The following is a 24,917-nucleotide window of genomic DNA, read 5'->3' as shown; positions in this document are numbered from 1 at the left end:
CAGAACACTGTGTGCCAGTTTACCCATGCAAGCTGCTATAAAGTGTTTCTGTGCCCTACCCAGTTGTCTGGAACTGCTGCTGCTGCTGCTGCTAAGTCGCTTCAGTCTTGTCCGATTCTGTGCGACCCCATAAATGGCAGCCCACCAGGCTCCTACGTCCCGGGATTCTCCAGGCAACAACGCTGGAGTGGGCTGCCATTTCCTTCTCCAATGCATGAAAGTGAAGTCGCTCAGTTGTGTCCGACTCTTTACCACCCCATGGATTGTAGCCTACCAGGCTCCTCTGTCCATGGGATTTCCCAGGCAAGAGTACTGGAGTGGGTTGCCATTGCTTTCTCCGTGTCTGGAACTAGCAGCATCCATTTGTGTGTAGCCAAAATATACAAGCCACCTGATACAAAGAACTGACTCATTTGAAAAGACCCTGATGCTGGGAAAGATTGAAGACAGGAGGAGAAGGGGACGACAGAGGATGAGATAGATGGATGGCATCACTGACTCAATGGACATGAGTTTGAGCAAACTTGGAGTTGGTGATGGACAGGGAGGCCTGGAGTGCTGCAGTCCATGGGGTCGCAAAGAGTCGGACACGACTAAGCAACTGAATTGAACTGAAAATATACGATACCTTTTTTTTTCTTTAAGTTTGCCTTCTTAAGTAGGTTACATAGGACTCCTGGAAAACCCTTTCTGAGTGTGTTATGCAGAGGAAATTGATTTTTTTCTATACAAGAAATGCTCCCTCTACTCATCAGGGCTCGAGTTAAAGACACTTTCACTGCAGCCGGCTCTGAGAGTCTGCACGAGTGGGCGGGCATTGACTTTTCATCTGCATCCCCTGCTTCCTGTCTGCTCTCAGGCTGGTATTCCTTTGCAGACCAGACATTCACTCCTCAAAAGTATTTTCTTTTCCTAGAGATCCTTCCTCAAATCAGAGACCCAAAGAGAGCAAAAATTCCTAAAGGAATCACTGATATTTTCATTGTGTGTGGCAGCTGCTGTGGAAATCTCAAAATTTTGTTTGTTCTTGTCACTGAGTTGAAATAGTCGTCAGACCTGCTACCCGAAGCCCCATAATCACCATATCACAAATTGGCTTTTATCTTATTTTGGCCAAACCATGCAGCTTGTGGAATCTTGATTTCCCCGACCAGGGATTGAACCGGTGTTGTCAGTGAAAGTGCGGGTTCTTAACCACTGGACAGCCGGGGAGGGAATGCCCCTAATTTTGCTTTTAAGTATCATCCTAACTGTGTTAGCGTCCTGGGGCACTAGCAGACAATCAAGAATGAGGGGGCTGAAAACAAACGAAAAGAACTTATTCTTTCATGGGCTGGAGTTCAGAAGTCCAAAACACAGGTGTGGGCAGAGCTGGTTTCCTCCGGAGGCTCTGAGGGAGAGCGCGTCTGTGTCTTACCCCTCACCCCGAATCTTCCTGGACTTCTACACACATCACCCCGAAAGCAATGGCAACCCACTCCAGTACTCTTGCCTGGGAAATCCCATGGACAGAGGAGCCTGGTAGGCTACAATCCATGGGGTGGTAAAGAGTCGGATACAACTGAGCGACTTCACTTTCATGCATTGGAGAAGGAAATGGCAGCCCACTCCAGCGTTGTTGCCTGGAGAATCCCGGGACGTAGGAGCCCGGTGGGCTGCCATTTATGGGTTCGCATGGCCTTTCCTCTGTTTCCCCTTTTTTGTCTCTTATAAGGACCCTTGTCATTGGATTTAGAACCACAGCAATCCGGGAGAGCCCATCCTGAGATCTTTATCTTATGTGTCTACAAAGGGGAGGGGGGTGCCATTGAACCCACTAGAATAATCGTGATTCAATGTAGCTGACTTCCCTGGTGGCTTAGACGGTAAAGCGTCTGTCTACAGTGCGGGAGACCTGGGTTAGTTTCGTTTGTAATTTTTTGCTTGCCGTACTGCACACACGATCTCTGGAACCCCCAGGGCCCAGGGGTCCAACCTGGGGCACAGCAGTGGAAGCACTGAGTTCTAACCACTGGGCCACCAGTGAACTCCCTGAAATATGTTTCGAAGAAGTGTTCCTCAGCGTTTGGGCTGCCCAGGGGCCGGGACGTAAAAGGTGAAAAAATTTCTTCTAACCCACACCCCTCTGTGCTGAAAGAGGAACCAGACACCCCTCCCCCCAGTCTGTTCCAGGGCAGCCAAAGGTGCAGGGAGCCACTCCTCCAGCCTTTGTGGGGAGTCCTTCCCACCACTATCCCGCCCACCCCACCCAAGTCTACGTGGGCCGTCACAGCCCCCAGCGGTGGGAGAGAGAACAGACACACTGAGCGGCTTTGGGCCACCGGTGGCAAAGAGGGGCTTAGAGGTGGGCAGACATCAACCTGGGGGAGTCGGGAGGAGGGGCGGCACCTCCGAGGGAACTGGACCAGGAGAGAGACCAGGCAGCAGGGAGGGCACTGCGGGGCATGGAGAGAGGAGACGGGGCCTCCCCGAGGGCAGGTCTAGGGCCATGGAGTGGACATTTAGGGCAGCTCTAGAGGGTCGGTGGCAGTGACACTCTGGCCCTTGGGTTTAGAATCTGGTCCCACAAAGAATGAGCCCCAGAGGGACCTGGGAGCCAGAGGGGTGGGGGCACGGGAGTGAGGACCACGCTTCAGTCCAGACCGCCCAGTGCTTCTGTCCTCCCACCCGTGTTTTGGGGCAAGGGTGAGTTATAACCCTGACAGTAGACATTCACAGTGGCCCCCCCACCAATGTACGTGCCTCTGGGCGTTTACCACACTTGTAGGTGGGCACCGAAACCAGAAACCTCAGACCAAGTGATTAAATCAGATGCAGGTGTTGTCTGGCCACCCATGCCTGGCATACTGCGGGCAGAGGGTACAACTGGCAGAGCCCTGGGGTGGTAGTCCAGACAGTAGTCCAGAGCAGACCTGGCCCCTCCATGACCTTGGACTAGTCCCCAGGCTCTTCATCCATGGGCGGGGGACACCCACCTGCCTCCTTGTTGTTGGAACTGGAGCCAGGGCTCCCCTGAGTGGCCCACAGGGACACACCTGAGAGCCCCAGAGGACAGACTCAAGGCGCCCAGGGAAGACTGGTCCAGCCCCTCCCTGCCCCATCAGACAAGTCTGCCTCCCACCAGCCAGGGTTCGGGGGCCTGGGCATCAGGGCTGGGCTGGGTGCGCAGGGGTCCCTCCTTTGTGGTCCTGCTCAGGGTGGCTGCATGTAAAAGGGACCAGTCCCTGGTGAGCCCCACCCAGTACCAGCCGGCAAAGCATTCCCTGAGGCCCCGGGTGCCTGTGAGGAGAGGCGGGTGCTCTAATTGCTCACCTGCCGTTCCAAGGTGCCAGGCCCGGGGGGCGGGCATCTGGGGAAGCCTCTGGCTAATTGGGCGGGCGGCTTCTCCTGGGGCAAGGATGGACTGGGTCCTTCAGAGCAGGCAGCGAAGATGCCTCTCCCCCTCCCCCCTGACTTCCTGGGCTCTTTTCTCCGTCGGGGCTGAGAAGTGAGAAAGATCCAAGGGCCTCTCTTGGCAGCCTTGGGCCTCCGAGCTTGCTTGCGTGGTGCCCGCCTGCCAGACAGAGGCCACTTCTGTGTTCATCCAGCATACACGCCAGCCTCTGGGGGACGGGCCAGAGTGGGGACCAGAAGGGCAGCCTGGGGCCCAGTGTGGGTCCTGCCATCCTCCACAGTGATGGAGGGTGGCTTTTGGGAGGGGTGCGGCTTGAGGAGTCTCTGCAGAACCGTTGGGGCTACAGGAGGGGAGGCTATGCTTCCCTGTGCTTTGTGTGTGTGTGTGCGCGCGTGAGCGCACGCGCTGAGTTTCTCAGTTGTATCCCGCAATTTTCGACCCTGCGGACTGTAGCTCACCAGGCTCCTCTGTCCAGGGAATTCTCCACGCATGAATACTGGAGTGGGTTGCCATTTCTGTCTCCAGGGGATCTTCCCGACCCAGGGATCAAATCCTCCTCTCTGCCAGGCAGGACACAAATAAACAGATCTAATCACCCCCCCACACACAGGGCGGTCCTGCATTTAGGGTCCTCGATCATTTGCATTATGTGCAATGCAAATTTAGCACAATTCCCCAAAAGACTGTGGGAGGGCAGGTTATTAGTATGCAGATTGAAAGAGGATCCCCTCAGTATTTTCTGTGATCTGCAAAAACCCAGTGATTAGAGCCCCCTCTGCTTTTACTCACCTCCGTTTCCCCCACCTCTGCCCTCCCTCCCCTCACTCAACCAACAAAAGCCCGGTAATTAGGAGACACTCTGTCTTTTTTTTTTTTTTTCTCGAGGAGCCAGACAAGCTGCAACTTGCTCCAGGCTTCTTAGCTTCTGATCAGGGGTGCTCCTTGCCTAATTACTTGGCAGTAATGAGCGAGGAGGACGCAGGTTGTCAAAGTCCCCCCCAGCTTTTAGAAGGAAGCTGCAAATTAAAAATGAGGTATTGGTAAACAAGATGTTAATTGGATTAATGTGAAAGTAATGAATTCTGATAAAAAGTAGTCCAAATAGACAGTTGGAAGATTGAGGTCACTGTGATGCCAAGAGCACTGCCTGGTCGTCATCTGGTCCATATGATGTTTGAACGAATTAGGATACTAGGAAGCGTCTGCTCTCGCAGTGGAGTGTGCAGATGGAGGAAAGTAGAAGAGCCCCGTGTGAGCACAGTGTGGGGAAGCTGCGTGCCGTCTTTTCGGAGTCTGGGGGAGTCTCTGGCCAGACAGGGTCGTGTAAAGTGGTCAACAGAACCTCAAGTTGCTGACTTTCTCGTTTCTTTGCTCCGCTGTGACTAAGCCTTGGTCCGTTCTGTTTCTCTCCTCCTGATAAATCTGCTAGGTGTGTCAGCTGCTGTGCTTCCGGACAGGAGCCAGGACTGGGACGAACGGGGTTGGGAGAGACCGGCGTGGCCCTGCCTGAACCCTTTTGAACCTTTTGAAATTTGTGCTACTCAGTAGTTCTTCATTGACAAAATTAAAAAAAAAAAATCCACGGAGGTAAAAAGTGACGAGAGTCATGGTGAGGGTATCAGCTAGCCCAGATCTGCTGTGTGAAGGTTGGCTTTGGTTGATGAGTGGGAAAATACCTTCCCCATATAAGGAGAGAAAATGGGGCCTCCCAGGTGGCGCTAGTGGTAAAGAACCTGCCTGCCAGTGTAGGTTAGAAGTAACAGTAACAGACACAGGTTCGATCTCTGCTGGGTCATGAAGATCCCCTGGAGGAGGAAATGGCAACCTACTCCAGTATTCTTGCCTGGAGAATCCCATGGACAGAGGAGCCGGGCGGGCTACAGTCCATGGGGTCACAAAGAGTCAGATATGATTGAGTGACTAACACAAGGAGAGAACGTGAGGATGTGGCCAGTTCAGCCCTTGTGGTCCCAGGGAGGGACCCTTTCCTGACCCCTTATCTGGGCACCTCTGGGTATAACCGGGCCATGGGGATAATCAAGCCGTTGTGACTGCCCTAACTTTATGGTCCAAACTAATCCTGAGCCCTGATATTTCATAATTCTGATTACTTTTTTCCATTTTGCCTTCCCTGATAACTCAGTTGGTAAAGAATCCACCAACAATGCGGGAGACCTGGGTTCAATCTCTGGTTGGGAAGATCCCCTGGAGAAGGGAAAGGCTACCCACTCCAGTATTCTGGCCTGGAGAATCCCATGGACTGTATCGTCCACAGGGACGAAAAGAGCTGGACATGACTGAGCAACTTTCACTTTCACTTTTTCATTATAGAAAAGTAGCATAGTGTCTGAATCGTCTGTATTGTGATACCACCAAGAGGTCTGATGGGAGCACCCATGTTTCTGCAATGACACACGAATGTTTACCCTTAAACATCAACAAAGACCATGGGGAGTCTCGTGTCTGTCCACCCAGCAGCGTCAGCCCCAGACGTAAGGAAAGGCTTTCAGTCTTCTAAGTTTTTTGGATCTCAAAGTTCAGAAAAGGAATGTGGAGTGGCTTAAATCAGTATTCCACAGGGTGTCTAACTCTTTATCCACCATCCACCCATCACTTGTCATTCATTCCTGAGCACCCACAGTTTCTAGGCTCCGTTCCGAGGGCTAAGAGCCCACAGCCTTGCCTCCCAGTGATATCAGCCTAAAACCAAAATGACCACTCCTCGGAGACCAGGCACCAGGAGGGGAAGCAAATACGCAGGGGCTTGCCGGAGCCCAAGCTTCCCCCTCCTGAAGGTCCTGGGCGCAAGCCATGATTCAGAGCTTCCTTTATTTAAAGACATGGGTGGGGAGAGGTCTTGACCACCAGGGGCAGGATGGGCTGTGCCTAGAACTGAGACAGCAGGCCCTCTGGGCAGCTTTGGGGCACCTGCTCCTCCAAGCTGTCTCACCTGCATTTGGAAACTAACACAGTGCTGGGGTCGGCGGGGGGGCGGGGTGGGGGAGTTGCGGAGGAGTTGGGAGAAGATTTCAGGACACACAGCAGGTGGGTCAGGAGTTTGGTTCAACTCCTGGAGTCTCCTGAATCTGATGGTGGTGGTTCAGTCCTGAAGAACAAGCACGTCCCAGGAAACATGGCACATGCTTTGCCCAGGACGCGTCTGGAATGGGTGGTTTAGTCAGAGGCTCATCTCCTGTTGGTTTTTAGGCCCAGCTCTGCTGTGTGTCGTCCCTTAGTCTCACTGTGCCTCCGTATCCTCACCTGCAGGATGGAGACAGTAGTTGTTCTCCAGGGCTGACATGTGACTAAATGATCCCTGTTTGTAAAGTGCCTTTTCCGGTACCCAGTGCTGAGGGAGTCACATGTCGGGTATGGCACTGAGGGTTCACGGGAATCTGGCTACTGTCTGTCGACTTTCTGACACACTTTTGGGAATGCACCCTGAATGAGCAGGGACTCCTGGGAAACGCTGAGAACTGGAGGAAGGATCCTCTAACAGTGGGAGGTGGGATGGTGGGGGGTGGCCTTGAACATGCCTCTGCTGCCTCCTCCCCAACCACACAGTTGCTGCCCCAGCAAGAAGCAGGGGTTTCTATTTCTTTCTCTGTTTCTTTCTCTCTCTCTGCACTAGGTCTTAGTTTCAGCATGCGGGATCTAGTTCCCTGACCAGAGATTGAACCCAGGACCCCTACATTGGAAAAGACTCTGCTGCTGGGAAAGATTGAAGGCAGGAGGAGATGGGGATGACAGAGGATGAGATGGTTGGACAGCTTCACTGACTCAGTGGATATGAGTTTGAGCAAACTCATAGGAGTTGCTGAAGGTGAAGGGAGATGGTGAAGGACAGGGAAGGCTGGCGTGCTGCAGTCTACTGAACAACAACAACCCCTGTCCTGGGAGCTCAGAATCTTTGCCACTGGACCCCCAGGGAAGTCCAGAGGTTTCTGTCTAAAGATGCAGGGCTGTTTTAGCTGACCCCCCCATCCAGGGCCCCCAAGATGTGTCTTGGAATAAAGGGCATTTACGGAAGGCAGAAGAATGTCCCCCCAAAGCATCCATGTCCTAGTCCCTAGAACCTGCGACTTATTTCACAGGAAGAGGGACATGATTAAATCAAAGACTAGAGGTGGGCAGTATCTGCTCCTGGGGTATCTGGGGTATCAGTGTCATCACAAAGGTCCCTCTAAGGGGAAGGCGGGTGGGTCAAAGCAAGATGGAGGAAGAGGGTGGAGGGAGGAATTTCAGGATGGAGGAGGGGAGGGGCCAGGAGCCAAGGGATTTAGGCAGCTTCTAGAAGCTCAAGAAAGAAAGGAACAGACATTGTCCTGGAGCCTCCAGAAGAAACACCTTGATTTCCGGCTCCCAAGACTCTTCCTGATGCCCGGGACTGTGAGGGAATAACAGAGGGCCTGTGGTCATCAGTTCTGGCTGCAATAGGGGAGTGAGGCAAGCTCACGCCTCAAGGGCCCCGCTGTCTGCTCCCCTCTCCATGCAGATAACCAGAGGCCTTGCCCCGACTTCACACCTGGGCCTCCCAGGCTGACCTGGGCTCCGGCCTCAGCAAGGAGGGCTTTTCTGATCACGTCTCCTGAGGGGAGAAGGGGCCCAGGATGCTCATCAAGTGCCCCACCCAGAGCTGGTGGCTGTTGGCCCTTTGTGCCAACTGCTCTTTAGCCAGAGGCCCAGCTGTGACCACCACTCAAGGGTCAGCCACCCATCCTTTGTCTCTGACTTCCTTGTTCCTGCTGAGGAAGGGCAGGGTTTGTCACCCAAGAGCCTGGGGCTGTGGATCCACCGTCCCAGTTCTGAGGGTGGGGCCTAAGCCTTCTGGAGCTCAGGACTCTCCTGTCTCCATAGGGGAAGAGAGGCGGCAGTCAGGAGGTCACCCCACAGGAGCCCAGGGTGAGATCACCCATTTCTCTTAAGAATGGGCAGCAGGGGTCCTTCCCAGAATTGCATGGCTTCCCTGAGGACATGCCTACTGCAGCCATCAGCTGGCAGAAGGTGGCCTGGCAGAGCCCAGAATCAGGGCATGGGGAGCCCTCAGCATCCCTGTGGCTTCTCTGCCTCTTTTACAAGGACTAGGAAACACCTGTCTCCCCCCTCCACTCGCTGTTGTTTTATAGCATGTGTGTGTGTGTCTGTGTGTGAACATATGTGTGTGTGTCTGTGTGCAAGTGTCTCTGTGCATATGCCTGAGCACGTGTGTGTGCACACACGTATGCATGCATGTACACGTGTCTATGCGTGCATGTGTGTTGGTGCGTGTCTCTGTGTACAAGTGTGCACAGGTGTGTGTGTGTCCATGCTTGCATGTGTATCTGTATGTGTGCATGTGTGTGCATATGTTTGTGTGCGACGTCCCTGAAGGGCGAGGACTTTGGCTCCCAGGACGGTGTTGTCTTCAGTCACCTTTCTGTCCAGCCAGGGGCTGCTATTCTGTAAAGCGTCTCTCACCCCAGGGATTCCTCCTCAGACTTACTGCCATGCTAATGTCTGTCCCTGGGGCCCTGACAAATGGGAGGTCTCTGCAATGACGTTTCCCAAGCTTGTGTTTTGTGAAACTGTTATCAGTCTCCTAGGCTGCTGTAAACAAATTGCTACAAATTCAGCCACTTAAGACAACGTGCATCTGTTTTCCTACAAGTTCTGGAGGTTAGATGGCTGAGGTCAGTCTTACTGGCCTAAAGTCCAGGCGCTGGCAGGGCTGATTTCTTCTGGCGGCTCCAGGGGAGAACCTGTTTCTTGCCTTTTCGGGCTTCTAGAGGCGCCTACACTCCTTAGGGCGCAGCCCCGGCCTCCTTCTGCAAAGCCACATCCAGGCACCTTCCCTCCACCCCGACCTCCCGCCTCCCTATGAGGACCCTTGTTGTTACCCTGGATCCACCCAGATAACCTAGGGCTGCCACCTCCAGGTCCTTTATCCCACTCGCAATGTCCCTCTGGCAATGTCTACCAGGAGCTGGGCTGGGCTTTCTGTGCTGCTGCCTGCGGTGGGGGAGGGAAGGGACAGTGTGTGGATTCAGATGAATGTCCCAAATCTGTGTCCTCCTCAAAGTCCTTCTGACCAGCAGTTAAAAATTGGGCCTGGAAATTCAGAATGTGGTACTGTGGCCGCATATTACATTGAATTATCTGAATTTATTCTGTGAGTGTGTGTATGTCTGTGTGTGTGCGTGCACCTGCACGTGCATATGTGTGTTGGTAGGACAGAAAGAGCTGAGTATCAGCAGTTTTGAAATAGGTGTTGAAATAGGTGGATCATTATCAGTTAGAAGCACCTGCTGCTGTATCAAGGGCTTCTGGTAGCTCATGTGATAAAGAGTCCGCCTGCAATGCAGAAGACCCAGGTTCAATCCCTGGGTCAGGAAGATTCCCCTGGAGAAGAAATGACAACCCACTCCAGTATTCTTGCCTGGAAAATCCCATGGAAGTGTTGGAGGAAGTGGGGAGGCCCCCCTTTAGGGCCCCAAGAGCGGGCTCTTGTCTAACACTCAGAAAAGAATTTTCTGAGGAGACATGTGTGCTGAGAAAGCAAGAGATTTTATTGGGAAAGGGCACCCACGCTACTGGAGAGCAGTAGCGTAAGGGAACCCAGGAGAACAGCTCTGCCGTGTGGCTTGCAGTCTCGGGTTTTATGGTGATGGGATTAGTTTCTGGGTGGTCTTTGGCCAATCACTCTAATTCAGAGTCTTTCCTGGTGGCGCACGCATCGCTCAGCCAAGATGGATGCTAGCAAGAGGGATTCAGGGAAGTGGACGGACACGCGGTGTCTCCTTTCGACCTTTCCCGAACCCTTCCAGTTGGTGGTGGCTTATTAGTTCCGTATTCCCTACCAGGATCTCCTGTCATGTGAATGGTTCCTAGAGAGCCGGGCCAGGGTGGGCGGTTGCAGTCAGTGTGCTCCCCCTAACAGAAGGAGGAGCCTGGTGGGCTGCAGTCCATGGGGTTGCAAAGAGTAGGACATGACTGAGTGACTGACAGGTGAAACAATATAATTTGTAGAATAGGCTTTGGCTGAGGGCGGACCGATGTTGAGACCGGAGGACAGATCCATGGGTTCACTGTGCCATTCTCTCTACTTCTGAGTGTGTTTGGAAATTTCGACCAAGAGGAGCAGAAGAAAAACCCACGAGCAGGAACACGAGCAGAGTCAGTGGCTGCGATCTTGCTCCCCCGCCCCCAGTTCTGCTTCCCGCCAGGTGGGGCTGTTGTCGGGTCCCTTGCAGAGGGCGATGCGTCCACTAGAGCAGGGGGCACATGCTGGCCACAGCCCCAGGGCTCCAGGCCATGCTCCGCCCCGTCTGCCCCGAGGCTCCAGGCGGCCACGCTGCTTCCGCGGCTCCAATGTCATCGCCTAGGCGACCGGGACGCTGCCGCCACCGCCGGCCTGCCCAGCCACGAGCTGTGGGCCTCCCAGCTGCCTCCCCTCTGCACGGACCCTCCAGGGCCCAGGCTCCGCCAAGGTAGGCTTGGCTCGGGCTGGCCCTCGTTCAGTTGCCGGTTGGGGCTCTTTGGAGCCACCCCAGGGTGCCCAAGCCCCTTCTCACTAGCTCCCCACCTGGCGCTTGGGAACTGGGTACCCTGGGGGCGGGGGTGGCAGACGGGCCAGTGCGAGGAGGCCATGCCTGTGGTTCCCCTGATGGGGCTCAGCCACTGTTGTGTGGCACTGCTATCTGCCCCCAGGGGGGTGGCAGGGAAATTTGCATGGCCCGGGCAGTTGGGGGAGGGACAGAAGTCACTCTAGTGCCGCCGCCTCCACCCCTTGGGTCCACCAGCAACTCTCTCCATGTTCTGCCACAGAGGCCTGGAGTGGCTGCCCAGTCCCGGCCCCAGCTGCATGGCCAGGCTTGTCCCGCTGGCGGCCACCATTCCTCAGCCCCATGGGGCCAGCCCAGAGCCGGTTCTCCCCGGTCTCTCCCACCCACCCTGGCTGCCTCCCAGGCATCACAGAGACCCGGGCAGCAGGACTCCGCTTCCTGTGCTGCCTGCCGGGCACTGTGGTCCCACCTGCGCTCCAGGGGTGCCTCTGAGGTTGCACTCCTGAGTGGAGGGGCTGGGTTGGGGGATTCTCCACGATGAAAGCAGAGCATGTGTGTGTGCAGGTGTGTATACACGTGTTCGTGTGCATTGATGGCGGTGGCTCAGTGGTGAAGAATCTGCCTGCAATGCAGGAAACACACGTTCAGTCTCTGGGTCGGAAAGATTCCTCGGAGGAGGAAATGGCAACCCACTCCGGTATTCTTGCCTGGACAATTCCATGGATAGAGGAGCCTGGTGGGCTACAATCCATGGGGTCGCAAAGCGTCGGACGCAACTGAGCGGCTAAACACACCAAACACAGACGTGTGTGTTGATGGTGCTGGTGGAGTGTGTAGGCCCCAGTGGCTGGCTCTCCACCCCACATGCTGCCATCAGGAAGCAGACTTTGAAGCCTGAGTGGAACGAGGAGTGAGGGCTTAACTACAAGACAGCCAAGAGCAGATTTACAAATGGCTCAGTGGTCAGACAGGAGCACTGAGTGTGCACCCCGAGATGCCCCAGGAATCCTGCTAGACGCCCCTGTGTAGGTCAGCCCTGCATGGTGGGTGTGATGTCCCCATTCTACAGATGAAAAGACAGAGGCCCCAAACCACACACAACTGGTAGCTGGTTGAAGGCGCCCGAGTGCAGCTGGTTGAGGGGCTGAACATTGTGGATCAGTGTGGAAGGGGGTCCCAGGGGAGGATACATGTCCTCACCCCTTCTGCACCCTCCTGCATTCCCGTGGTCCTTATCCCCACCTCGCTGCACCCAGCTAATCCCTGCCTCTCTGACCACCAGCCTCTAGGTTCACCAAACCCACAATGTGCCCCCTGGTGACCTTCCCCACCAGAATCCCCCTTCATCCCTCTGAGAGCCAAACTGCCTTCTTGTTCTCTGAGTCCCACAGGTGCAGGTCGATGACCCTTCCTGTAACCAAGGCCTCTGAGCCCCCTGTTCCCTCTCCAGCCCGCCTGGCAACTCCTGCCTCCCCTGACCTGATGGGCCATTAGGGCCTGTCCTGGGCCAAGCTCTACCCGGCTGGTGCCCCTTCTCCACCCTCAGTCAGCTGGTGAGACCAAAAATGACAGTGCACGTGGCCTTCATCTCCCCTCGGGCTGACGCCAGGCCTGTCCGCACCCCTTCAGTGCACCCTTCACACTGTGGGGGGAAGGCTGGTTCTCTTGTCTGCCCCTTAAGAGAGGAGGTCCCCTGGAGGGTGGGGCTGCCTGGCGGGAAGGGATTGGGTGGATCCTAACCAGAGTTGGGTCAAACCCAGCTTCTGAGTGGCCTTGGGCAAGCGGTCTGCTCTCTGTGCTTCTGTAGGAACATCTGGAAAGTGGGGTGCACCATTGCCTTGATCTCATGAAGACTGAGATCAAGAAATGCAGAGGCTTCCAGGCTGGGGTTGGCACTGAGGGAGGGCACATCGTTATCAGACAGAGACCCCCAGGGCCAGGGGGTGGGGTGGGGGCACCTTGGAGATGTGGGGGCAGGGAGGCAGGTGGGGCAGAAGGGCTGATGATGAGTGTTCCTGGAGTGAGTAAGGCATGAAGGGACCAGAGTCGTGGCACCTTGGATGAGGTCATGTCAGATGTCAGCTGACTTCAGAGATGGAAAGGAGCAGAATTCATGAGTCAATTGGAGCTCTCGAACTAGATCAGGGCCTCAGTGGCTGGGGGCAGCAGGGGCGTGGGGGTGGAGAGCTGAGTGGGGATGGGTAGAGGTAGAAATTAGTGGGGATGGTAGAAATTAGTACATCCTGAGCCCATAGCGAGGATCCCAGGGTGAGAGTCAAGGAGTCTGTGCAGGGTGGGAACGTAGATGAGTGGGTTCCCTTCAAGGAGTGTGGAGGTGTCCAGAGGAGGGTGGTCAGGTGGTTTGAGAATGACCATGTGGGGCAGAGTTGAAGAGCATGAATGCTCGCCCGGGGAAGAGAAGATTCTGGAGGACAGAAGCTGGCATGCTGGTGTGTAGAGGTGGGACCCCGGGAGGGGTGGCTTGGAGGAGAAAGACAGAAACAGCAAGAGTGCCTGGCAGACTGGAAGGTGAGAGTGTTGCCAAAAATGGGGTCTGACTGCTCGTCACTCAAAAGCCAAAAGGAGGCAAGCCTGGTGCAAAGGAAAGTTTGCTTTTTTTCGGAGGCTGGCAGCAGAGTTGAGGGAGTGGTGGGCGGACTCATATCCAAAGTGTGACTCCCTCCCTCTGAGTATGGGGGCAAGAGCTATTACAGGTGGAGGGAGGGGGCTGCATGCGGAAACAGCACAGTCAGCGCTGACAGTCATCTTGAAATCGGTCGCCCGGTGGTCTCATCAGTGTCATTTTGATTGTTTTAAGTACAGTTAGTCTTCTGTTCCAGGGCCAGTTTGTTTCCATTTCTCGAGGCCAGTTCTGTTTTCTTGTTTTGGCATACATCTTAGTTTCCCCTAGGGATCCAGCCCGCACCCCTTGCAATAAAAGTGCAGAGTCCCAACCACTGGACCGCTGGGGAATTCCCTGAGGCCGGTTCTCAGAAGAGTGACAGCTTATGTCATGGCTACAGTCTGGTCTTCTTGTCGTTGACTTCTTCCACCTGGTGGGGGTACAGGGGTGGGGTGCGTGAGCCTACATCCGGCCACTGGGGGGCCATCAGATGAGGCAGGAGCAGGGAGCCTGGCTAAAAGGCTGCTGCACTTATGGGGCAGTGGTGAGGGGATCTGGGCTGGGGTGGCCCCACTGGGGGGAGCGCTGGGTTCCAGATCCATGTGAAGGCACGGTTGGAGGTGGGCAGTGGGATGGAGGGCCCACGATGCGCTCAGCTGCCGTCCACTCCCAGCCACCTCGGCTCTCATGTGGGCCACGCCATGACCGAGAGCTCAGATACCTGCTCTGCTTGAAGCATCTCATTGGTCCTCTCCAGCCCTCGTGAGGCTCCCAGCCCTGCAGCTACGCCGCCTCCTGGATCCCCTCCCTGTCCTCTCTGCTATCTGAACCTTCCTCACCGACACCCTCACTTCTGCTCCCACTCTTCTCACAAGGCCCCCCAACAGGTGGCTGGATGCTGCCATGGAAGCCCCCTTGGCGGTGGTACAGTTGGGTTTGGGGCACCATTCCAGCTGCCCTTGACCTGCCCCTTCTTAGACACGGGACCCCCCACTAGTGTGAGGTCATTCTCTCTGCCCCCTGCACTGTGCCTTCTTAGAGAAAACTTCTCCCACCAGTGCCTGTGCCTCTGACACCCCACCACCCCCCACCTACAAACTTGCCTGCCCCCGTTGTCTAGGCTGGGCAGGAACCAAGACTTCTCCATTGGTCCTCTGCCCCTGGGGTCCAGCCTTTGAAGCCCAAGCAGGAATCCATTGCTTGCCTCCAGCGGGTGGGTTGTCCGTTACCCTGGGATGGCACATCAGCTTTCTGCTGCCCTGGGGTGCTGGGTCCCATCCATTGCTCAGCAAGCGCCTTGTTTTTAGAGAAACCAGTGAAGGGGGGGCCCTGCAAGCGAACCAGGGACAGGGCAGTGGCCAGACCTGGCCTCTGCCTGGGACCAGGGCAGGTTTTTTCCTCCCCATCTGCTGCTACCCTAACCCTTAGGACCCACTGGTCCATTACAGCTCGCTCCGGGATCTTGAGCTCCTCGTCCATGCCTGTATCAGAGCCCTGCTGAGTACTCAGGCTCTTCCTACGCAGCACAGGAAGCAGGCTCAGAATGGGCAAGACACCTGTCTGGGGTCACATAGCTGCCGAGCAGAGAGGCAGGGCGGGGCTAAGTGGACAGAGGGGGCCGGGGGCCGGGAGTGTGGTAGGCAGTGTCGAGCTACAGAGCAGAAAGCCAGGGGACAGGGACCATGTGTCCTGGTCTGACCTGCACATGCTTGGATGGGAGGAAAACCATGGGCAGGTCAGCGGAGGGCAGGGGGCGGGGGGAGGCCCGGATGTGGGTAGGGCCTCGGCGTGGGGGTGAAGAAAGAGGGGTGGGCGAGGGACTTCCCAGTAGCGTGCCGGTGGGGCTGTGTGGGTGGGAATGCAGGCTGGGGAGGGAGTTGGGCCTCCTTTGCTCCCCTTCTAGAGAGGCCAGGCTGAGGGCAAGGTCAAGAGCCAGCTGGCTGGGTTGGAGCTGTGACCAGCTGTGTGCCCTTGGGTGAGTGACCTAACCTTTCCACGTCACTGCACGGGCCTGCTGGGACATGGGGGGGCTCAGCCATCCTCTGGCATTTCTTTCTTTGTTTGGCTGCAAGAGTTTGTCCACCGGGAAGCTGGTCATGGCAGCCTCTCTGGTGGAGCAGGGGTAGGGGGCAGGTGCCCCTGGGTCCCCGACACTCAGCTTGGCCGAGCACCTCTCCCAGCAGAGATCTGGGTGACACCAGAGCCGGGCAGCCCTGGAGGATCTGGTCAGCCATTTCCTTCCAGAAGTTTGTGAGGCTCACGTGGTCAGAGGGCTGCTGCCCAGCTCCTGGCCTCACGTGGGTACTAAGCCAACCGTTAGATTCAAACAGAAGCTGCTGGGCAACCTCAGGGTGCTGCAGGCTGGCCCAGGTGCGGAGGGAGGCCATCCTGCCCCTGGCACCAGCCAAGGGACAGAGGCTGGCAGCAAAAGTAAGAGGCCCGCGGGATGAGAGGTGGCAGAGCTGGGGGATTCCCGGGCCACTCCCAGGCTCGGCCTCCCCCGCCTGCCCGGGGCCCCAGCCTAGGAGGGAGAGAGGGCGGCTTAATCGGGCATCTCCAGCTGTTTTCATATTTCACAAGCGCACCCTGCCCCAGGGTGGGGAGGCTAAATTTGTCTCATCAGCAGCCCTGGGCTCCCCCCGAGCGGAGCCGAGAGGGAGCAGGGAGCCACCCCAGGGTGATGGAGCCGCAGCGATGCCCTCCTCCCTGGCCCTGCAGGCCCCATCTCTCTCCACAGAAGGCCCAGGTGCCACCCTGGCTGGCCCTAACCGAGGGTCCTGTCCTGTCCTGACTGCACCCCACCCCCTGCTAGGCCAGCAGGGACAGAGGCTGCCCAGCCTCCTGTGGCCACGTGGCCCAGTGCGGGCGGGAGGGGCAGGCGAAGATGGCCGCTGCCCATGCTCCCTGAGGGCGACACGCTTCCGGCCACCATTCCAGGTGGGACCCCTGTCCTGGCCCCACTGGCCAAGGGCAGCCTGTTCCGGGGTGGGTGGCTGGGTCTACAGGGGCCCCTCAGCTCCGAGGGCCCAGGAGCCTGGGCTCTGGGTGTCCTGCAGGAATTCTGTTGGGCCACTGCCCAGGGACAGCGCCATGTCACTGCAGGGCCTCCTGCATGATGGCCGCCTGACCCCTCTGCCCGGGTAGGGGGAACTTGTGGGCACTGGGACGTTCTGGGGTCCCCTCAAGACAAGCCACAGGGTATTGGAAGGGGCTGGGGAAGGCCCCTGGGGTCCCTCTTGTGATGGTGTAGGTTTATCTGCCCCTTAGAGTTCAGTCCATCTACATTTATGGAAATAACCAGGGATGGAGCCACAAGAACCCGCGTGTGACTGAGGACAACCGGGATGGATTGTTTTGGGGAGGGGACAGGGTAGGGTTCTTTGGGTCTTTTCCCACTAAGTGACTGAGCCACACCCATTCCTTGAATGCTGTGGGGGAGGTCATGTGCTCCAGTTGTCCCTCCCTGTGCCCAGGCCAATTGTCCACACCCGCCATAGATGGGTGGGGGCCCTCCTCTATGAATGGGGTGTCCCTTCGGAAGGGTCACAGGGGCCCCAGTTTATGGGCCTTGGTTCTGGAGCCCTGGGCAGGGGCGGGTGGAGGGAGAGGAGAGGAGAAGCCCAAGGTCTTGAAGTCCTGCTCAACCAGCGAGGCTGCTGTCTGGGCTGCACAGGGCTGTTTGTGCTCTGCCACCAGCCAGGTGATGGGGGCAGGATAAGGCGCATTCTGATCCGGAGTCAGGGAGGTCAGTGGCTTCTTGGAGGAGGCAAGGCCTGGCCTGGCAGGACCAGGGTGGGTAGGGAGTGGACAGTGGACCAGGGCTGAATGTGGAGGCAGCCCTAGCTGGGGTGCATGGGGACAGGGCTGGGAGCCCAGGGCAGGCTGTTGCTCTTGCTGGGATCTTGGAGAATGGGGTCAGAGGGTTGAGCAGAGCTCCTGAAGGAAGAGTCAGCCCCCTAGGGCCTCCAGCTTCCACCAGCCTGGGGCAGAGGGGCTGTACGCCTGGGGCAAAGCCCTCAGATGTTTTTGGGTGGGGAACAGGGTGGGGTTCTTTGGGTCTTTCCCACCTGGGCTGCAGCCGGGACCCTTGGTAGCTTGGGGCATGTTTCTTGGGCCTCTGAGACCTGCCCAGGGTTGGCAGTCACTGCCTGACAGGGCGATGTGGGAGCCTGGTGGCCCTGGCAGCAGCTGGCTGGCTTCTCCCCTACAGCCCTGGGCCTCTGGGCTGGAACCTTCTCTGCTGGGGGGCCACTGCAGCATGTGGGGCCACGTCCCCTCCCCCAGGTGGCTCTCAGAGACCTCGGGGAGTCCCCAAGTAGAGAAGTTGGTAGGGTGTGGGGCTGTGTCTCCACTCAAGCCTGGGTTGAGGTCTCTGGGCCACCAGCCCCCGCCCCTCAGAATCACAGATATTCGCTGGAAATTCCTTGAGGTGAAGTGGTTTTGGGGGCCACAGCCCACAGTCGAGGGTGCCTGAGCACTGGGCCAGCTGCCGTGAGAACGGGCCGCACGCTGCCCTTCTCAGGCTGCCGTGACTGCAGCTTCCCCGGGCCGGGTGCTCAGGGATTCCTCGAGTCCAGCCCCCACCCACGCCGCTCCCCACCATCTCGAATCCATGTCTCCAGCCTTGAGCAGGACTGGACTCCTCTCGTTGTGACAGGATGCACTTCCTTTCCGGAGCAACTTCATCTTGATGGCAAAGCAGAGCTGCACACCATGCATTTGCGCCCTGTGGCATCATTGCTACCACCTAGGGGATGTCATCGGAAGTTGGTCTCTCCCCACTACATGCGATTTTTAACATAATTTGCAAAAGCAGTTTCCATTGTGAGCACATTTCCAGATTTGCAGAGTGTGTCGGGGAAATTGGATTCAATTTGCAGGAAGTGGTTTTAGAATTGCTTTCTTTCTCTTACCCCTGTGAACCTTGGCCACCTTGGCCGAAATGCTGCTAGTGGGTAAAGGGAAGAGATCATCCCTGCCCAGGGGAGAGGGTGCTGTGCCCATTGAGCCCAGGGGGTTCTGGCAGGGTGGGCAGATGGCCTGAGGCCAGGCATCGGTGTTGCCTCTTCCTCTAGCCCCAGCTTCTGCCTGGGTGGCAGGTGGTCCCAAACACCTGTAGGCACTAGGTCGGCAGCTCCGTCACACATAGTCCAGTGCGGCCAGCTCTTCTGAGTTTTCCAGGGATGTTGGAGATCTGGGTGCTGCGTGACTTCCTGGGTAGAGTCCCCCCAGATCCTCTGAGTCAGGCAGGGCAGGTTTCTGGACCCATTTTGCAGATGGAGAATCAGCGTGGCAGTCACCCTCATCTCTGTGAGTCCTGTGGTGCTGGCTAAAAGTGGACATGGAGCCTGGGGTTTGGGGTGTATTGGGAGCAGATGCAGCAGGATCTGCTGAAGACAGTGGGGTTTGGTGAGCCTGAACCTCCTTTTCCTTCAGTAAGGCTGAACTGTCTAATCTGCAGTACTGGTGATGAGGGCTGGGGTGGGACCCCTGCAGCCTTCTGCTTCCCCAGAGGCCTGGGCACCTGCAGGTCTATCCTGAGCCAGAGCTTGCCTGCGTGATGGTGCAGGCGCCTGTGACCCCAGCAGCTTGGGGTGAAGCAGGGGGTGTGGTTAGAGAAGATGCTGGTTGTGTTGCCCAGGGTGGGGACTCTCTGTCCCACCTCCTGGCTGTTCTTGGGGGGAGGCAGGTGTGTAAGTGTGGGGAGGGGGACTTAGGGAGATTCCCAGTGCTGATGTACTGCCCCAGATGCTGGGCAGCGGGAGTTGCTGAGAACCAGGACTAGGCTTCGGGAGAGAAACTGTCTTAACTTTCACATAACTGGCAGAGTGACATATTCCTGACATTCTCAGTGGTGCCGATTTCCCCCCAACATAGTACCCCAGGCTCCTTCTCTGAAGTTCAACATTTCTTTATTGAGGTGAAACTCACACTAACATAAAACTAACCCCTTTGCAGCGAGCCATCCAGTGGCGTTTGGCTCATTCACAGGGCTGAGCAACCATCACTCGGTCTATTTTCAGCGGTCACCCCATCCCCCACCCCACCCCACTCCAAACCCGCCCTCAGCCCTTGCAACCACCAAGCTGACTTCCACCTCTGGGGATTCACCTTCCTAGATGTTTCTTAAGACACGTGGCCTCTCACTCAGTGTGAGGTTCTGAGGGCATAGTGATGTAGCTGGTGTGAGAGATCACCCTTTTCATAGAGTGATACTGCAGAGAGTGGACCCACCGGGGCTTCCCAGGTCATGCTAGTGGTAAAGAACCCGCCTGCCAACGCAGGAGACACAAGAGACGCAGGTTCAGTCCCTGGGTCGGGAAGACCCCTGGAGAAGGAAATGGCAGCCCACTCCAGTTTTCTTGCCTGATGAATCTCACAGACGGAGGAGCCTGGCGGGCTATGGTCCGTGGGGTTGCACAGAGTTGGACATGACTGAAGTGACTTAGCACACACGGGTGGACCTACCAGGACTGGTTTATTCATTCACCTGCTGATGCTCCTGGGGGCTATTTCCACATTTCCACTGCCGTGGGTGCTGTGACCAGAGACAGGATCTTGCTGTCCACTTGCTGTGTGACGCTAGTCAAGGCACTGTCGTCTCTGGGCTTAGTTGGGCCATTGGCAAAATAGAAGGTGTGGGACCAAATGTCCTGGGCCAGTTAAGTCTCGAGCTGGCACAGCCTGCCCACACCAAGAGGCCACCCTAACTGATCTCTGCTCACCCAGAAAGGACCACCCATGGTGAGTGGGTGAGGGTGAGTTTCCACCCAGTTTCAGCTTGGCGGCCTGTTCCATGCCTGCTCCAGCCAGCGCATTCTGCTTCCTACCAACTCTACCCTGTTCTGTGTTACCTCATGGCCAACTCCAGGCCTTACTCAGCTGCACTGGGTTTTGGACAGCTTAGCTCAGGAAGGAAGTGACCTCCCCAGCACAGGAAGCATGCCAGTGAGTGCTGGCCAGCCTCTTGTAAAAACTCTGTGGATCAAGTGCTAAAGGTTTGAGGTGGAGTGGGCAGGAGGCATGACTAAGTTAATTTCCAACTCTGAGAAGACTACTTGTCATCCCCACACTTTCAGCTGTGCTGTGTGACCTTGGTGGGTCACATAACCTCTCTGAGCCCCTTCTCCTGAGAGGGAGTGGAACCGTCTCCGAGCTTGCTGGGGAGTTGATTTGTGGCTAGCACTTTCCAAGCCACTTGTCCTGGCCGCCTTCACTTGGCCCCGCCTTAACCTCCCCCACCCAGCCCCTCCCAGCTCGTGCCACTGCTCCAGGGACGGTGGCCTGGCACGTGGCAGCCCCAGGAACACGCCACAGGCCTCAATCCGGGCCCACTGCCTGGGGACAGACAAAGCAACAGATTGCGGGCCACACCCTTCCTCCCTCGACGGCTGTGGGCAGGTCCAGGCCTGCCCGCTTGGGTACTGCCAGGCGATGGCCGAGCTGACTCCTGTGGCCCCTTGCCAAGGACCTGGAGGCCAGCCCAGGGGAGGCATCGCCTGGGCCTGGGTGGGGGCAGTGGGCAGAGTGGGCTCTGGTTTCCCTGCCCCTCCGTCCCTGAAGGACAGGGATCCCAGATGTGCCTGGTGTGGCCACTGCCATGGTGACGGGGCTGTTTTGGGTGTGACTGGGACATGGGGACTCTCAGGAGGGGTGGTGGTGGGGACAAAGGCCAGCAGACACGAGGCTGGGGCCCTAAGCCCTTGGCATCTCCTGTGAGGGGAGGCCATTCATGCTGTGACCCTCCTCCAGTGACAGAGCAGATTCTCCACCTCGGCCTTGGTGTTTGCCTCACCGGGTTGGCATTGCTGTTGCATCCAGGCTGCCAGCAAGGATCCCACCACAGAGGTGAAAGACCGCCCAGCACTGCAGCAGTTGGGCACAGCCAGGCTCCTACCTGGGCCTCGGCTCCAGCTTCGGGTGGGCCCTGCACCTGCCCTTCCTTGAGGGGGACACAGGATCTGATCTGTCACTGGCTGCTGGGGCATCAGGAGCCCCGAAACCTGGCTTGAGTCTCCCCTCCAGGCTAAACCTAGAGACACAATTCATAATAATAATGACCACTCGTGTTCCAGTGTAACTATGACCCAGACACAGCAGAGACTTTATCTTCTTGTTTTGTATTTACTTTTTAATTTAGTTTTTATTGAAGTATAGTTGATCTGTACTTCCCTGATAGCTCAGAGGGTAAAGAACCCACCTGCAATGCTGGTGACCTGGGGTCAATCGCTGGGTTGGGAAGAGCCCCTTGAGGAGGGCCACTCCGGTTTTCTTGCCTGGAGAATCCCCATGGACAGAGGAGCCTGGTGGGCTACAGTGCATGGGGTCGCAAAGAGCTGGTCACGACTGCGTGATTAAGCACACAGTACATAGTTGATCTACAATATTGAGTTAATTTCTGCTGCACAACAGAGTGACTCCGTTATACACATATATACATTCTTTTTTATATTCTTTTCTGCTACAGTTTATCACAGAATATGAGTATAGTTCCCTGTGCTGTACAGTAGGACCTTGCTGTCCATCTATTTTAGATACAATGGTTTACATCTATTAACCCTAAACTCCCCGTCCCTCTCCACCTTGGTAATCACGTGTCTGCTCTCTATGTGTGTGAGTCCGTTTCTTTTCTCCTCTTTCATTCTTTATTATTATTTTTTATTTGGCTGAGCTGGGTCTTTGTTGCACCGTGGGGCTTCTCTAGTTTTTCAGCATGCGGGCTAAGTAGTTACAGTGTGTGGACCTAGTTGTGGCCTGTGGGACTTTTGTTACCCGACCGGGGACTGAACCAGGCCTCCCACACTGGGAGCTCAGAGTCAACCACCAAGGAAGTCCCCCATGAGTCTGTTTTGTGGATAAGTTTATGACTTATACGTGTAACTGATACCCTACGGTATTTGTCTTTCTCTTTCTGACTCACTTCACTTGGTATGATCACCTAGCAGAGAGCTGAAATTAGTGCTCCCAAGGGCCCTGAGCAGCCCCATGAGGGGGTGCTGTTGTCACCCTCGCTTCACAGCTGATGGCTCTGAGAAGGTCCGAGGCCAGGCTGCCCTCACCCCTGGGTCTCGATTTCCACCCCCAGAAAGGGCAGGATGAAAGGAGCAGTGGGTGGGGGACTGCACCCGGCCAGGACCCAAGGGTGTCCCCGAGTGGTCGTCATTGGCCCCTCCTGCCACTTGTGCTTGAGGACGCTGGCCAAAGGGCTCGGAGGCTCCCTCCCAACCCACCCTCTTGTTCTTTCCTCTTGCAGAGTGAGCTGCCCTCTGCCTGTGCTGGAAGATGTCCCAATCCACCCAGCCCGCCACCGCCGATGAGGGGGCCACGTTCCAGCACCTATGGAGTTCTCTGTGAGTGTCGGGCCCTGGGCAGCGGGGAGAGGGCTGGGCAGGAGCTGCTGTCCTGGGCTTCCTCCTGGAGTCGCAGGCTCCACAGTCTGGGCTTCTTCCTCTGACCAGCCCTCCAGAGGGCTCGGGACAGGGAGAGGTCCAGGGGACAAAGCCTGTGGGTGGCCACCTCCCTGGCACTCACACCAGCCCTGGAGAGGCCGGTAGGGCAAGGAAGCTGGGGGTTCTGAGAGCTGAGGTTAGGGGAAGGAGCAGAGGGGCGAGGGGAGGTGCGGGCTGTCCTCACGCTCTGGGCCTGGGCGGTCTGGGCTCACCACTCTGCTGCCTGCTCTGTCTCCCTGTGTCTAGGGAGCCGGACAGCACCTACTTCGATCTTCCCCAGCCGGGCCAGGGGAATGAGGAAGTGGCAGGTGGTGCAGAGGCTGGCATGGATGTCTTCCACCTGCCGGGCATGACCGCGCCTGTCATGGTGAGTGGGCTTCCCTCTGCGGGGGACTCAGGGTGAGGCCTGTCAGTCTGAACTGTCTTGGGAGCCTGCAGAATCAGGGGGCAGGCTCGCAGGTGCAGTTTCCTCTGTGTGCTTTTTAGCACATTTCAGGTCACAAAGTAGAAACTGGATCAGCTCATGTAACTGTCAGTTCAGGGGTATGAAGCTTTTCAAGCCTGGCTGGATCCAGGTGTAGTGAGACCTTCGGGTATGGCTAGATCTAGGTGTATGAATGAATTCAGGCAAGGCTGGATCCAGGTGTAGAGAGACCTTCAGGCATGGCTGGACCTAGGTGTACAAATGAATTCAGGCATGGCTGCATCCAGGTGCTCAAACAGCTGCCTCTCATTCTCTTGCCTTGCCTCCCCCATGGTAGATTTGTTCTTAGGCAGTGTCTCCTCTTATGGTAGAGGCTCCAGCAGCAGCACCCTCCCTGTGGGGAAGGACCCTCTTTGCCCAGAATCCAGCGCGCCCATCTCTGAATATGTCATGTGTCTATTCCTGAGCCGTCCCTGTGTCATTGATGACCTGGGTGCCCTGAAGCAGGGTCAGGATGGAGTGGAGTATTGTGGGCTCCCCCACCACAGGCACTAACTTATGCGGAAGAGGCCCCCAAAGGGGATGGAGCTGCTGTTTCCAGAGGAGGGAGGTGGGAGGGGGGTTGCAGGAGCACCTAAGGCCCCGACACCTGCCCGTCTTGCTACGTCTCAGGCCCTGCCACGCTGGGTGGCCCTCTTGGCAGGAGGCAGGGCTGTAGTAGCTGGCCATACTCCTGCCAGGCATTGGGGTTCCAGGAGGTGGGGGGCAGGCAGGACACAAGAAGGGTGTGTAAGGACCCCCAGCCCTGGGGAAGCCCAGCAATGCCCCAGAACCTACACCCCCCCCCCCCGCCGCCACAGTCACCTCCTCGGCATAGTGTCTGCTGGACCTGGGGCTGCTGAGCTCTGTCTGTGGGCTCACTGCCCAGGGTCCCTCAGGTGGGCACTTGTCTCAGGACCTTTGCTAAGAGCATGAGGGAAGCACCTGGCTCTGATCTCAGGTGGCCTCGGACCGCAGCGGACTGAAGCAGGGCTCTGGCTGCTGGCCGGAGACTGAGGTCGGGCTGCAGCAGTGAGAGTGCTGAACCCTAACCACTAGGCCGCCAGGGGCCAGGGACCAGTGAGGAGGCCTGGCCCGCCAGCTGCGTGGAAACGAATTCCCACCAAGAGGAAAGCAGTGAAAGCAGAAAAGTGCTTACTGGGAGGAAAAGGGTACATGTGAATAGACACATGGGTGGACTCCAAGGGACAGTGTTGCACCCTCATGGGGGTTTGAACCACTTTTATGGGGCATTTCTTGCGGGTTTCCTGTGGCCAGTCATCATGATTTACCTGGTCCTGAGTCCATGATTGGGTTATCTCAGGGTCCCCCACGTGTCTGGGGGCTCAGAAGGTCAGGAATCTGCCCATAATGTGGGAGACCCAGGTTCGATCCCTGGGTCAGGAAGATCCCCTGGAGGAGGGAATGGCAACCCGCTCCAGTGTTC

General features: G+C 56.8%; 1 protein-coding gene across 1 annotated transcript in view; it reads left to right on the top strand.

The window, feature by feature from the left end:
- The first annotated feature begins 16,467 nt into the window (after positions 1-16,467).
- TP73 (tumor protein p73) overlaps positions 16,468-24,917 on the top strand; it is a 53,935-nt gene continuing 45,485 nt past the window's right edge. Inside the window, exons 1-3 of the mRNA XM_052653680.1 lie at positions 16,468-16,495; positions 22,812-22,908; positions 23,254-23,374. Coding sequence (XP_052509640.1) covers positions 22,841-22,908; positions 23,254-23,374 — 189 coding nt within the window. The 5' untranslated portion in view covers positions 16,468-16,495; positions 22,812-22,840. The remainder of the gene's footprint in view (positions 16,496-22,811; positions 22,909-23,253; positions 23,375-24,917) is intronic.

Source organism: Budorcas taxicolor, chromosome 16 (assembly GCF_023091745.1).
Source record: "Budorcas taxicolor isolate Tak-1 chromosome 16, Takin1.1, whole genome shotgun sequence".
In the NCBI taxonomy this organism is placed as follows: domain Eukaryota; kingdom Metazoa; phylum Chordata; class Mammalia; order Artiodactyla; family Bovidae; genus Budorcas; species Budorcas taxicolor.
This window is presented reverse-complemented; position numbering and strand designations above follow the sequence as displayed.